General features: G+C 39.0%; 1 protein-coding gene across 8 annotated transcripts in view; it reads left to right on the top strand.

Moving 5' to 3' along the window:
* The window catches only part of Utrn (utrophin), a 494125-nt gene that overhangs the window by 446100 nt on the left and 32579 nt on the right, over positions 1-15446 (top strand). For all 8 annotated transcript variants that reach the window (XM_021221246.2, XM_029532896.1, XM_029532895.1 and 5 more), the window contains one exon: positions 1432-1543. In XM_021221246.2, coding sequence (XP_021076905.1) covers positions 1432-1543 — 112 coding nt within the window. The remainder of the gene's footprint in view (positions 1-1431; positions 1544-15446) is intronic.

The raw sequence follows: 15446 nt of genomic DNA, 5'->3' as shown, positions 1-15446 counted from the left end.
TGCAAGAGTTTCTCCCTGGTGAAGAGAAGGGGAGGGTTGCACTAAAGAAGATTTCCCAAAGGATAGGCAATGTCAGCCATATTTGTTAAGCTATGACAGTAGGTTAAAAGATATAAGTGTAAGTGATGTATCAAACCGGGAGCACAATGAAGCTGGTATAAATAGTCTTCAGATAACTTGCATTTTTGCGTGTAATTTTAAAAGCCCTTCATTACTTGATAGTGTACATTAGCCTCGCATAACCTTTACAGTGTCTTTCTATTTTGACTTTGCTAGTCTTGGTGTTTAAAATGTCCCTCTATAGCTACAGCTGTACTATATGTACTGTATGTCTCTTAGTTCTCCCAGTTGTCTTAACTGAGTGGAAGATTTGGGGAGTGTTTTCCTTTCAGACTCCACAGAAGTTTAAGACTTAAGAGTGTTGTGTCTGCAAATAGACATCAGTGCACAGTGTTACTTTCTATGAGAGGCTTAAAACATTATTTCTTTCAAGACTGTTTAATGATCAAGGTTTTATTTAACTTGTTCCTGGTTACAGGGTCTCTCTCTCTCTCTCTCTCTCTCTCTCTCTCTCTCTCTCTCTCTCTCTCTCTCCCTAATAACTATTTTAAACAAAACCTAAAAAATGCTCAAGGTAGAAATCAGTGTTCTTATGCAGGAATCTTATATTCATTTCTTATGAGTGGTCTTGTTGACATTTTAAAATGATGTGTGGGAAACTCACTGTCATCACTTTTCTCTATCATTTCCTCTCCGCACTCAGCTCTCATGCAGACTCTTTTGACATTGATACTAGACTTCACATCATGTGTAAACATGTGCAAGCATGTTTTCAGACTCTTAGATGCATTTGCACATGACATGCCTGCATCTAATTCTCAGTAATAAAGAAAAAAATTAATTAAAAACTTAAAAAACCTAACTTAGGAACAAGGCTTCTACCTTTCTTCATAATCTGAGATCCTTTAAAAAAAAAAAAATACTTAAATCCCTCTCCCACCGTTGGAGAGATGAACCATCACTACTTCTTTTTTTTTTTCCATAGAGCAAGAGCAAGCAGAAGTCTTATTAAGACAGACAAGACACAAAATGTACATAAATCTAAAATCTAATGCATTGTGATTAAATTATAGATGCATATACCTTCCTCTAACATTATAGAAGCAAAAGTCTTACTAAAGAATGTATAAAAGCTTACTTTCGATTGGTTCCATTCTGAATAGGGTGTCTTCACATGGAAGCCCCACATTATGTCATTTTTCCTTGGTAGTCTACATGTGATTAGAACTGTCACTTTTAAATTGGCACTAAGAGACAAAGTCTTGCATTTGCAACAGAGGCACTCTTAGTGTCCTAACTGCAAAGCTTGTTACCAAGGCACAAGGTTGGGTTAAGCAGCAGGAGTGATGCCCGTTCTTTTTTCCATCACAGATACAGGAGCCTAAAGCATTTTAATTATGACGTCTGCCAGAGTTGCTTCTTCTCTGGAAGAACAGCAAAGGGCCACAAGTTGCACTACCCGATGGTGGAATACTGCATACCGGTGAGCATCTTTTGAATCAACTGAGCAGTTAGATCACTGGTTTCTTAATCTTATTTTCATTTCCTTATTTATTTGGTTGATTGGTTGGTTGGTTGGCTGGTTGTTTGTTTTGGGTTTTTTGAGAAGGGTTTCTCTGTGTATCCTTGGCTGTCCCAGAACTCTTTTTATAGACCAGGTTGGCCATGAACTCACAGATCCACCTGCCTCTGGCTCCCAAGTGCTGGGATTAAAGAAAGGCGTGTACCACTACTACCTCCTGGCTAGTAATGACACTTTTATCCAATGAGTTTTTACTTAAGTTTTTTTTTAAACCTTCAAGAATTTATGATTGTAAATCTTGTTGTTTCCTTTTAAATATAAGTGTTTCTTATGTCGAATTAAGAAAAATTCTACATTATACCAAATATAACTTGTTAACTTTCCAAATATGTGTTTTCATTTTAAACTTAACTTTTTGGGAAGCATATTAAGAACTCATACTGATTTAGCTATGATGAAAATGAAACTACTTGCTGAAAACAACCATGTTTCTCTTAAACTTTTATAGGATGTTTTTTGAAAAATAAAAAAGAGTTATAGATGACCAAAAATGAAAAATAGAGAAATAAAAAAATCATCCATACATTTAGTTTCTGAATAAACTACCTTCTAATATTTTAGCATGTTCTAATTTTATAAAAAGCATATATGCTTTTCCTTAATATTTTTAAAGACATTGTGTGTAGCTCATGATGTAGCCCTGGATGACCTGGTGCTCACTGTGTGTATCAAGCTGGTCTTGAACTTACTGAGATCCATCTATGTCTGCTTTCTGAGTGCAAGGATTGAAGACATGCACTACCATGCTTGCTAATAATAGAATTTTTTTCAATCTGGAGTTTGTCATTTGACTTCGTAGATAATAGCTGTCTGCCCCTCGCTCCCCCATTTTTCCTTAGAGCATAGGTTCCTGGAACAAAGTATTAAGTGAATGAATTGCTAAAGCTGACCTAACCATCTTTTAGATTTAAGTCTTTACTTTCCTATAAACAGCATTTAAGAGCATTACTGAGAAGGTAGCATTTTATATGTGTTATATAAATTATATTTCCTTTGGGCAAATGACCAGAAGTGGGTCAGGTAGGTCAATGACTATGAGTAGCTCTGTGGCCAAAATGCTTGATGCCAAGTCGTTTTCCAAAAGAGGTTTCTGCCACCATATGATATAGTCACATTTGCTAATGTGTTCATTTTGCCATAGCCCCCTAGCACTGGACACATAGTTCCTTTGAACTAAAGTTGCTTTGTCCTAAGATTATCCTCATTTTCTGTCAATAGCTATTCCTTAGTTTTGTTCCAGATTGTGGCAAAATTTATTTATAGAGTTGTATATTTTCTTTGGTTTAGAGAATTAAGTAACTTTTTGGATCATAAATCTATACAAAGGCAGCAGTACTTGTAAAATATGCACATATAATTCTCCTATTCTTGGTGTCTTATTTTAAGTCAATAGAGACTCTTTCATGTGGAGAGGAAATTTCTAGAAAATGTTGCTGAATTATAATGGATGAAATAATCTTGATGCCCAACATTAACTAGGAAAATATTGCTCCCAAGGAAGCAGGGGAAGTATTTATTACAGTTATTAATTTATTTACTAACCCAACTAATATTGAATTCTTAATGTATGTCTGGCATGATTATCAAAGCTGGCTGCTAGTTGAAGTGGTAGGACAGCTTATTCAGTAAAATCCACATGTATGTGTGAGGCGTATGTCTGTACACATAGTATAGTGCTCAGAAGTATCTGAGCATGTGAGAAGGGGATATCGGCTTGGCTGAGAGAGGGACAGGGGTGTGGCTAAGCAGAAGACAAAAGAAAAGTGACAAAAGTCAGCCAGTGTGATGCTGGAGACCAGCTGTGTCTCCAGTTAGAGAAGTTAGGATAAATCTCCATAAGAACTGGGAGACATTGCCTTCTTACCTAATAATCTCCTTTCAGAGAAATGGCTTTCTAGGTCCTCAAGACTCCTAAGTTCTAAGAGATCATATCCATCCGTTTTAGGACAACATCAAGGTTTCCAACTCCTCATTCCTTTTTGATAAGTCTTCTTGGAATGGCCAGGGCTCGCCTTCAGCGTTAGGTTACAGCAGATAGTAAATGTTTTGAGCAGCATAGTTTCTATTTGTTCTATGCTGTTCTGTGCAGCTGGAGGTCATAAGAAGTATGCAGCTTTGAGCTACATAAGAAATCAAGGTGATGCCTGTTCAAGTCTTTTAAAGGAGAATGGCATGAGGTGGATGGAACAATTTGAACTGAGAATGTGTTATTTTTATAGACCATCAAATCAACAGATTAGAAGGCTAGAAACTTTAACCTTAGTTAGATGGAAGAGGGAATCTGTCTTTAGAGTCACTCTAATGGCCTGTCAATTGTCCAGGAAAGACAAGATTACTGTCTATATAGGAAGAGGAAGTAGGTGATACTAAGCGAAGCAACAGAGGAATGAGATGACTACGGGTGTAGTGACTATATTTGAAAAGCAGGATAAGGAAATGGGAGAAGCCATTTTAAATAAGAGAAATCAGGTCCGGTTTGAGACACTAACCTTTGGTTTGAACCTGAAGGTGGAGAGATTCAGCAACCATGTACAGAGTGGGGTAGAGTAACAGGGCACTACAGCCGGACGAAGCAGCATTCTCAGAAACTGCTCTGATAGCAGGCAAGAAAGTATAGAATGGAAGTGGAACCTGTCCTTCAAACAAGGCACAGGAGCAAACTGAAGTACCCAGAGAAAAATGAAAAGGTGGGGTCCCCCTGTTCAAAAGATCCTATGAATTTCAAAGTGACAATAAAGGATCATTAAACTGAACTGGGGATGTGCTGAGCATGGTAGCTCTGCCACAAGCTAGTCCTTCTGCCTAATGACAGGGACAGTGGCAGAACAAAGGACCTGATGAAATAGTGTCAGGTTGTAAGCTGCTCTTCAGATCCTTATATGGGATTTGGATTGGGAAGCAGTATAATGTTAATATTTATATGATAATAGATAGACATTTAGGGAGCTGATTAGGAAGACCTGGTATTAAATGGGAAAATCGAGATAAGTGGATGAGGGTAGACGAATGATGCAGAATTACCATTTTTATTCTCTTTAAATACAATAATTTCTAATAAATTCTTAACATTTCTAAGCAATTTGAAAGCAAGGCATGTTTATTGATCACTGACCAATGGAAGCCTGTTTGCAACCACTAACACATGTACGAAGTCCCCTTTCCTACTACTAATGTTGAATTTAAAAACACAACAAAACAAAACTCCAAGTCAGCAGCTCTCAACCTGTAGGTCACAACCCCTTCAGGTCGAATGATGCTTTAATAGGAATACCAAGGCCATCAGAAAACACAGATATTTGTATTACCATTCACAGCTAACGAAATTACAGTTATGGAGTAGCAGTGAAAATAGTGTTATGGTTGGAGTCACCACAATGTGAGAAACCTTATTAAAGGGTTGTGCCATTAGAAGGGGTGAGAACCACCGCTTTAAGCCTTCCCAAAATCTTTCTCTCATGTGGTTCTTTCCAAGTGACTTTCATTTCCGAGGTTCCAGCTTGCTCTTTAATTTCCTGGATGGTCTCATCCTTTTGGTGGGGGAGGGGATCATCTGGCCTGTCCTGATCTTACGTGGCAGTCCTATCCGGGTTAGTGTCTACATTTAACCTACAACTTAGAGTCCATTTTTATCTGCTTTGTGTTGGGAATCAGCCCCAGACCTACATGCATGCTAGGCAAACAACCCAGCACAGAGCGTGCTAGACAATCGATCTACAACAGAGCTTAACTTATAACCTTTCCTTTGGAGATATATCTGTAAACTGAGTCTTAGAGGCATAGTCTTGCTTTAAATGGTATGATTTGACTTAATTACATTCAGTGTTTTTCACGTAAATTCTTTCGACCTTTTCCTTTCTACTCTCTTTATAAACTAGCTGTATTTATGGTCCATTCATCTTTACCTTAACATCTACCTTAAAAAAATGGGCTTAAACGATGCTCAGGTTTGTTTTTCTTTTTTTCAGTGAAGTGATATTTGTGCATGAAATGGTTGTGGCCTTTCCATAAGCACCATGTTATTTGAAGTTCTCACAACCCGTGAGAAACAAAGCTCTTCATTTCTGGTTAAGAAAATGGCCCATTCATATCACTGGCTCCTCTCTTTCTCCTCCAAGGTCACATCTTACCCTTCTTTCAATGTGTTTATTGTCAGCCTTATAACGAGGCTCCGAATTCCCCAAATGTTTCACCGACCTATCAGCTTATTGCTTGCGACAGTGTTTGTGTTTGGATGTAGGGAGACTAATGAAGTATGAATTAGCTCTCATGACTCATGAAGGTATTTTATGGCACTACTAATAAAATATTTACATGAGGAAATGGAGTGGAATTTTTCTGTTTTTACGAAACTGGCTTTAACACTTACTACCCGTTACTATTCTATAATCCAAATTTGTACCTTAATAATTCCTTCATTCAGTTCAACAAAAGTTTATGTTCAAGTGATAGCATGACTTGGATTCTACTTAGTGTGTGTCCCCTTTCTCTGTATATTCATTTGCATCTTACCTTTTCCCCAAAATAACTTAACTGATTCTTGTAGAAGAATCCTTAGAGGCTCCTCTAGGCTTTAGACATCTAGTAAGGACAGTACATTATTATAGAAGCATGCAGTAAACAAACTACTTACATCATTAGCCAGAGAAGAGAAGCAGAGACAGTATCCCACAATCCCCTTAAAGATCACCATGCCAGTGACTTGGCCGTCCAATAGGCTTCACCTTCCAAAGGCTTCTGCCAAGTTCCATAAGGACACACTGGAGATTGCCTTTAATGTATGGACCTTCAAGGAACACCCAGCAACCAAAGGTAGTCCTATACGCTGCTGTAACGTTACAGATAGGTGATGTGTAATGAGCGGACTCTTACTTGGCGAATGTTTCTCAAAGTGAGGAAATCTAATCTGGCCCTCATGGGGCCAGAGATCACTTGCATCATTACATGGTAGAAAATGGAAAGGCAAGACACTCCTCCTGTGTGGAAGAGAGGGGAGGGATCCAAACACATTCTGTATCAGGAATCTTCACTGCTAACAAGTAGCTCTTGTGATCAAATCCTCCCTTAATGTTATCTATGATGTAATCCATGCTTAAGGATTCTACCTTTAAACACTGTTGCCTTAGATAAAATTTCCAGCACATTTAAATAATAAAATCAGTCTCCTTTAAATACTTTGCTGCTGTAAATAACCAAAATTTAATTTGAATTAGAAAAATCATTCATATAATTAGAGAATTGCAAAGGTCTTCTTTTTAAAAATGTTATTTTACAATTTCATCCATACAACACTTTTGTTTGACTGGGTTTTGGTTTTGGTATTGGCATTGCTGGGGACCAATCTCAGGGTCTCACACGTGCTAGGAAACCACTTTTCTTCTGAGCTCCATCCCAGATCTTTTAAAAGGCATTTCTATTTTGAGATAGGGTTTCAAAATTGCTTACATTGACCTTGAACTTGGTGTCTGCCAACCTCAGCCTTCTGAGAGTCTAGAACTACAGAGCTGCCCTACCAGACCCAGCATGCACTCATAACTATAGCTACAGTGCTATCTATGGAGAGTCGGGAACTCACTCATGTCACAACTGACACTTTGGATGGCTTTCTATTTTTGAACTTCTCTCCAGATTTGAGAATTGCCATTCTATCCTCTCCACTTTCAGCTTAACTCCTCATTTATTTACATTCTCTTTTACAAATGAGACTATGCAATATTTTTCTTTGTATATCTAAATCATTTCGCTCAGTATAATATCTCAGGTCCAACCATGTTGTCAAAAATGGGAAGAATTCCTTCTTTTATAAGGCTGAGTAATGCCCTTTGTGCTCTCTCTCTCTCTCTCTCTCTCNTGTGTGTGTGTGTGTGTGTGTGTGTGTGTGTGTTGATTTTCCTAATCCATGTATTGTGGGATATTGAACTTGGTTCCACATCTCGGCTTCTATGCATGCTGCTACAGTGCACATGACAGTACAGTACATTGCCTCTTTGAGACAATGATGTTATTGTCCTTGGGTGTGTGTGTCTAGAAGTAGGATTTCTAGATCACCTTGTATTGATCCTTTAACTTCTTTAAAGGACTTCAGACCATTTTCCATGATGGCTGAATCAGTAATAGTATATCTTTAGATTTCAGGCTGGTGGTATACACATAGTTTATAAGAGTGTGTGTGCAATTTCTAACTATGAGCGAGCACTAAATAGGGTTACATTCTAAGGAGAGTGGGAAAGGGTTATAATCTCTGCTAGGGTCAGCCTGAATCACCAAGAGAAAAAGTCAGAGGCTACCTTGACACAAGTGCACAGCTGAGGCTAATCACCAAAGAGTTGTTATCTATGGCTCTCCAGTGCTTAGGAGCTGTAGACTTAGACAATAATAATTTCATAAAGGCCAAAGCAGTAAGAAATTCCCAAGTAGTTATGGTATTGTGATTGTCATGGGCTTTCCTCATGCTGAAGAAACCCTACTGCAGATGAAAGGGCTAGAGATGAGGGTACTGGGGTGAAGAAAACTTGTATCCACCACCCCCAAGCCCCCACCCCCCAAAAAAGGAGAGGGAGACTTCAAAGAGTCCAGTTAACAGAGATTTTTTTCCAAGTTATTTTTTTATAGACTGAAAAATGTTTTGAGTTCTAGCAAGGCTTAAGGTGTAGTTACATCCCAACATTTAACTAAAATTGAATGTAGAGGGTTTCCGAAGTAAGAGGACATTTAAGAAAATGACAAGTTATCGCTGTGTGATATTGTATCTTTAGAAAGGCTTCAGTAGAATATTGGCTACAGATGGCGAGGCTGAGGGGAATAATGTAAGGGAAGGAAAAGAAACAGCTCTTCTTCCTAGTTTTAAGATCAGAGCTGAAGAGAGATTATCAAATGCACACAAGTTCGTTTGATGCCAAGTTTCCCTGACCTCTGAGGCTTTCGTGAGGAAATGCAGACCCAGGAAAATGGGGAAGCCTGTTTAGTTCAGTGCTAAGGATTTCATGACGACTAGACAGAGAATTCTAAGTGAACAAAGACGTTCTTATATAGCGTATAGCTTATGGTCCTAGAGAAATAAAGAGCCTGCCTGTGAAGACTCTGCTCCATGTCCTGCATCTTCAAAACCCATCAAGACATTTGCTGCTGCCATAACAGAACACTTGAAAATGAGTTGTTTACCAACTACAGCTGGTTCCTTGTCACATAGTTTGGGAGTCTGAGAAATCTAAGGTTAAAGTCTGCATGTGGTCATAACAATTGTGTTAGGTTATTGCATGCTGAAGGACACTCAAGATAACACAAAAGAGATGGAGGGGAAAAGAGAAAGAGCTACAGACATGCATTTCATCGGGCACTCTTCTGCCATAGCATTAACCCACTGATGATATCAGAGCCCACATTACCCAATCATGTCATAACATCCTACCCACAATTTGTGGGACACTTTCAACACTTAGCAACAAGATGGTAATTCCTACCTCTCTAAGAGAGGCCTCATGAGTTTCTTTGGTGGCGAAGATCAGAGAATGGCCATCCTAGTCCTGCTGGGTTTTCACATGCCTTGTTTGAGGCAACATGTACTGAGCTCCATGGAATAGAGACCCCCTTTTCTGTTGTCATCAGCACTGGGCTTCATGTATGAAAAGAGATATGAACATGCTATAGGGGAATCTGTGGAAGCCAGTAGAGTGTACAACGGTGAAGCAGGAAAAGTCGACAGAGGCTGTGCGCATGTGCTCAGAGACAGTGGCCCCGCTAAGTTAAGGAAAAGGAAAAACCCAGAGGCTGTAGTATTGCTACATACAGAGTTCAGAATATGAAGGGTTGGCCAGGGTGTTTGAGAGATATGTTTTCTAGAGATAAAGAAATTAGATATTTACAAAAATGTGTTACCTGGAAGGGCAGAAGTATTGGCTATGTCCAGATTCTCACTGTTGGTCTTGAGTCACAGTAAATCTTGAGGGTCATTGGACAGAGCTAGATTGTACTGGTGATCGATTACTCTGGGATTGACTAGGAAGAACTAGGATGGGGGGTGGTGGGTGGGTACCTCTGTGAAGACACTAAATTACTGTCACTTAAAACAGATTGGTAGTGTAATTTTTTACGCAAGTACGTGGTTGTATCTTCATTACTTAGAAAAATACTTTGTTTAATCAAACGTGTGTAGCTAAAAACCTTACCTATTTAATACAACGTGTTACTTCCCACAAACAGAAGCAACAGCAAACACGCATACCTAGCTGTGAAATTCTGTGTGGTATAAACCCAACACAGTAAAAACTGAGATCATTCTTTTTGCAGAAGTGTCAGCACAGCTAAGGTTTCCAGATACCTACATTGTGTGTGTGTTGTTTGTTTATGTGACAAGTCCAATAATAGCAGTGTGTTTCAGAATCACATCAATAGCTTCATCAGGTTCTGATGTCAACCTAGCAAAAGCATGGAGACTTCCAGGGTACTATAGTAAGAAGAAAAAAAAAAAAGAATGCTATTTTTAAAACAGCTCTCAGCATATTTGTTATGCAAAATACAGTGTGAAAGACAAGGGGTATGGACAGGTAAAAAGAATTTGCCAAGAACAGAAGCAGAGAAGATTTACTGATACGTTGTGCAGGGGCTGCAGATGCAGATAAGTTCTTGCAGAGTATGAGCAGCTGGGGACACCATATTTGATCTTACCTCGTGGGCTAGTTTACAGCGTAAGTTGTCTTCCTTGGAGCTGGGCATTTGGTGATCTATTAAGATTGGGCTCGACATATTTACCTCGTTGAAATCACGTTCCAAGTCACCATAGCCCAGTTGTTAAAGTATAGGAATTTTCCTATTGTTTTTGGCCTTTGGCTATATAATATTCTTAATGCTGTGAATTTGTAGGTGGATTATTATCTGTGGTTTTAGAAACCAATGGAATCAAAATATTATATTAAAAAAACATGTTTTTTTAATTAAGTTAAATGTGCCTTTTTGAATTGTATTGGCAAAAAGTTAAAAAAAAAAAAAAAAAGAAAAAGAAAAAGAAAGAAAAGAAAAGAGTGAAAAGGGACCAACTGGCACCAGTGGCTTTGTCTCCTCCCTTCTGCCAGCAGCCTTGTGTTCCCGAAGGCTGTGAGTATTAACTGTAAGAAAGTGCTGACTCTGTCCTGGTGCCTTCGGCATGGTTTGTGTTGGCAGGCCTGCTTCTTCAGATGTGCATTGGGATATTGGCCAATATGCTAAAACTGCAGCCTCGTTGCCGTTTCTCTGACTTCAGCATCCCGAAGTGGTGATTTTCAGCTCTTATCTCCCTGATGTTGGTTCCCCAGCAAGTCTGGTACATTTAGATGAGCCATTAGCTCTTAAGAGGAGGTTGCAACAAGCTCCACTTTACATCAGTGGCTTATTACCATTCTTGTTCATGGTGATTCTGTCAATGTTATTTAACTTTTAGCTTTCTGGGTTTTTCCCCCCAGTTAAGATTCAGAAGGCTTTGTGTTTCTCTTACTGATTCCACCAAGCTGTAGAATCCAAACATGTCTTAATTTTACCTTGTTGAAATCAGTGAAAACCCAGGGTTAGTTTTGCCATTAAAAGAGAAAAATTCCTGTGAGTGTCTCCAAGTCTTTAAGATAATGAAATGCATATTTCGAAGTGTGCATGTGTCGTCCCTCAGCTCTGTCCTCAGTCAGTAAACCTTGCTAATGAGTGTGCTTCGCGTTAATAATTGCAGCATTTGTGAGTGGTTCACGTGGCAGCACTTTATTTACCCCATGTATCACATGACTATGCATCTTTATATTACCTTGATTTACATCATCACACTTCTGTATCTCCCTATGTACAACTTATTAATATTTGAATTTAGTATTTGAGAATCTAATGCTGGACATGTTTGTTATGAACATCAATGATACTGTTACTTGAGTTATGACTGAGTAAATTACTGGGAGGTAAAAAAAAATGGTTGTAGTTTTGCTTATTTTCAGTTCTTTTTGTTATTCAGCTTAAATTAATCTGGAATTAGCAGTTGGGCTTTGTCCTTGGGCTTTTCTGGCATCATTGTGAGCAGTCTCGGTCTCCATGGTGCCTTACGGCTCTCAGGCATTAGTAGCTGGTGGTTCTTCAGCTGAAGTAGAGGAGTAATTTATTCAAGAAGTCGATTGCCAATAAATTACATGGAGGTTAGTATTTCTGGATTCCAGACTCTTCTGCACGTTGGCCTTGCATTTTTGTTTTTCACATTCAATGAGAAGGAAGTAACTTTCAGTCATCCATCAATGCATTTCAAGTATAAGAGTGTGCAGGGAATCAACAGTTAAGCTAAGGATATGCAGTTTAAAATATGGACCAGGAACATGGGGATTCATGGACACGCATTAATATAGAGATACTCAATTGAAGCCAAAGATAATCTCAAAGTCTACATCACCTGAAGTAGACTATTTTTTCTCTCTCAATTAAGGAATAATTAGAGAGGATTTTAAAATATTCTTGATAGGGGCTCGAGTGAAGATTTAGTGGTTAAGAGTACTGGCTGGTTTTATAGAGGACTTAAGTTTGATTCCCAGCTCCCATGTGGCTGCTAATTGTCTGTAACTTCAATTCAAGGAGATATACCCTCTTCTGCCCTATACAAGTACTTCATATATGTGACACACAGACATGCATGCAAGCAAAACATACTATCAAATATATATACATATATATGTGTGTGTGTGTGTGTACACATCCACACACACACACACACACACACACACACACGCCTGGCTTTTATTGTTGTTATTCTCATTGGTAAAATTGGGCCTGGGGGTGCAGTTACTTGGTTTCAATACCTTAGGAGTTTGGGAGAGGTTTACATGATTAGGTTGGTTCTGTGGTAGCCTTTATAATTGGCCAATACCTTTCAATATTGTATTCATTCATTCGTGATGATGGAAAGCCAGTGGAGAACTAGCTGTTCCCATTACTTAAATAAACTTCGATCCTGTCACTGCCACTTCACTTCAGGAGAATGGGGTGTTTTGTGAGGATTCCCACACCCAGTATTTTCACAGTGGCTCACTATCATTAGCTTTGAAAGAAAAAGAGAAGAAAAGGAGGGCAGCTCTCTGTCGTACTTGTGAGTTCTTCTTCCAGGCTGTGAGCTGTCAGTCTAGAGGAGGGAGATGATGGCTCTGTGGATTCAGGGTATACCTCATTCTCCTTGTGTTTGCTGTTTCCTCTTCTTTGTTCGTTCCCTAAAAAGTAACAGAGCAGTTAGTTAGCAAAACCCAGAAATCCACAGAGCCAATATCTGTAATAAAATCCAGGACCAAGAAAGCCTCCAAACAAAACAGGTGACAGGCCACCATTAGCCACAGGTCCTACAGGATTGTCACCGTGTCAGGGAAAGAGAAGGAAGCAAAGTGTCTGGGAACTGTAGATCCTCCAAAGACGTCACGTGATCTGTAGAAAACACGACAGGCTGCTTTTGAGCAGAATTCTACCATTGAGGTGCTTCTCCTGTCCAACTTCCATGTGATAGTTTTGTTTCATCTTTCAATATTTTATTGTGTTATATTTTAATATTATCTTTTAGAAGCCTGTTCTTTTCTAGTGAGAGACAAAAAGGGAGTGGATCTGGATAGGAGGGGTGGAGGGAAGGGAAGGGACTTGGAGAAGTAGAAGGAGGGCGAACTGTAATCAGGGTATATTATGAGAGAAACAATCTATTTTCAATAAAATGAGAAAAAAAAAGAGCACCCAGTGTTCCAAGAAATGCATCTGGCATTTAACAGGTTGACTCATTGTACAGTAATTTCCAGTAAGTTCCTTTCCATTCCGTGTGTCCCACTGTAATAGCAACAGCTGTCTGCTTTTAAACAACAAAACACTGCACCTAATGTGCAGCGAGTGTTGAGTTTGATGGCAGTGATGGCTTCCATTATCCTAGGTGGTGGGTTTCTCTTTGCCAAAGCATTGCATTAGCACTATAAAATAGAGAGGTGCTAGGAACTGCCGTTAGGTGGCTAATTAGACCAAGTCTACATCAATGTTTTATCATTTTCGGTGCAAAATATTAGGCTTAATTCACTTCCTTGGCCGTATTCCAGCTGCAGAATTACATTCGGTTACACCAAAGGTCAACTCCCATGGCTATGAGAAAAGTCACTTTTCACATCTCTTTTGGTGTTGTGATAAAGTTTATAGAGCCAGTGAAATAACAGATTTAGATTACAACTTTGGATGGCACATATATAAAAACATATATATTACTGAACATAAAAATTACTGAGGAAATTAAAACACGCCGATTCTGTGTGGATGTCTCCTTTATAATACACATGCACTGTTAGAAACAGTCTAACTCCACTGTATGCCTTAACTCTTGGGGAAATGATCAGGGCTTTGTTGTTTTTTTTGGTGATGGGGGAAGAATAGAGAAGTGCTTCTTTATTGCTTGATTAGATTGGCCCTGGTTTTCCAGGTTCTGGATATAGTTGATGAAGAGTGTGTACTTGTGCGATTGGACTTGAACCTTTGAGTGGTTTCTCTCATTTTATTCAAATATGATTCTACATAGGTACCCAGAATAGATAAGCCAGAACAACATAGAAACCACAGAAGACATACTATATGAAGGTCTGTCTATGAAGCACCCAGAATAAACAATCTCATAGAGACAGAAGCTATATTAATATCTGCCAGGGGCTGGGCATGGATAGTAGTCATAGAGTGTCTTTGAAGAGTGATAGAGTCATTGTATATGTAAGTAGACAGTGTTGTGGTTGTTTAAGTAGAAGTGGACTGGTAACCAGTGAGTTGTACACTGTACACTTCTGGGGAATTGGGGGCGAAGCTTGGAACTTGTCATGTGGCTTTCTCTCATTCATCTCAGGGCTACAATCTGAAGTCCTCTGGACTCAGAGATGAATGTTTTCCCATAGCCAAACTTAGTTACAGGCTGAGTTAAAGCTGGAGCACATTCTTCATTTGGTATATTTCTTTGTATATTGACTGCCTATGCTAAGAGCAGGCACAGGAGCAGTGGAATCACACATCCCTACCCAGAAATAAACGGTTTCAGTTTGTAAACAAGTTTCTATGGTGCTGGGTCACTTGCCATTAAATAAAAGGCAGAAAGTGGGATCAGTTGGCACAGTCCATTCACATACTCATCATTCCCTTTGTGTTATATAGATAACTTCTCTGTCTCCTTATAAAGAGGGGAATGAATCCACTCTGTGGTAAGTGTGGAAGCAAACTAGTTGGTATACGACCTGAGTAGCAGCAGTTCAGCTCTCTGCTAATAATATGAATTTGTAACTGTGTCGTCAGGACTAGAGTTTCTGTCTGTGTTGAGTATAAACACTAGAATTGCTGATAGTATAAAATTAGGCTTAGAAGATAGTTTATGGAATCAGGGAAGAGAGATGGCTTTGAGGATTCTAAGCATATCTCACTTGTAAATGGTTATAGATTTATCATCTTGCCAGGTATGGTGACACATGACCTGAGTCCCAGCACTCAAGAAGCCGAGGCTAGCCTTGTCTACAGTGCATGCCATAGCACTTCCAGGGCTATGTAATGAAACCCTGTCTCAACAAAACAGAGAAACAAACAACAAACTAAAATACCAATCATTTTGAAATCATTAAGGAAATTGCAACATTATATATCACATTACATTTTAACCTGGGTGTAATATTAGTTTATCTACTTGGTTGATAAAGTCTAGAGAAACTTACACTCTTTTCCTAACAGAATCCTGAGGTGGCTCTCTTCTCTTCTCTTCTCTTCTCTTCTCTTCTCTTCCCTTCCCTTCCCTTCCCTTCCCTTCCCTTCCCTTCCCTTCCCTTCCCTTCCC

This window comes from Mus pahari, chromosome 21 (assembly GCF_900095145.1).
Source record: "Mus pahari chromosome 21, PAHARI_EIJ_v1.1, whole genome shotgun sequence".
Classification (NCBI taxonomy): Eukaryota; Metazoa; Chordata; class Mammalia; order Rodentia; family Muridae; genus Mus; species Mus pahari.
The sequence above is the reverse complement of the archived record's forward strand: the minus strand, read 5'-3'. Positions and strand labels throughout refer to the sequence as shown.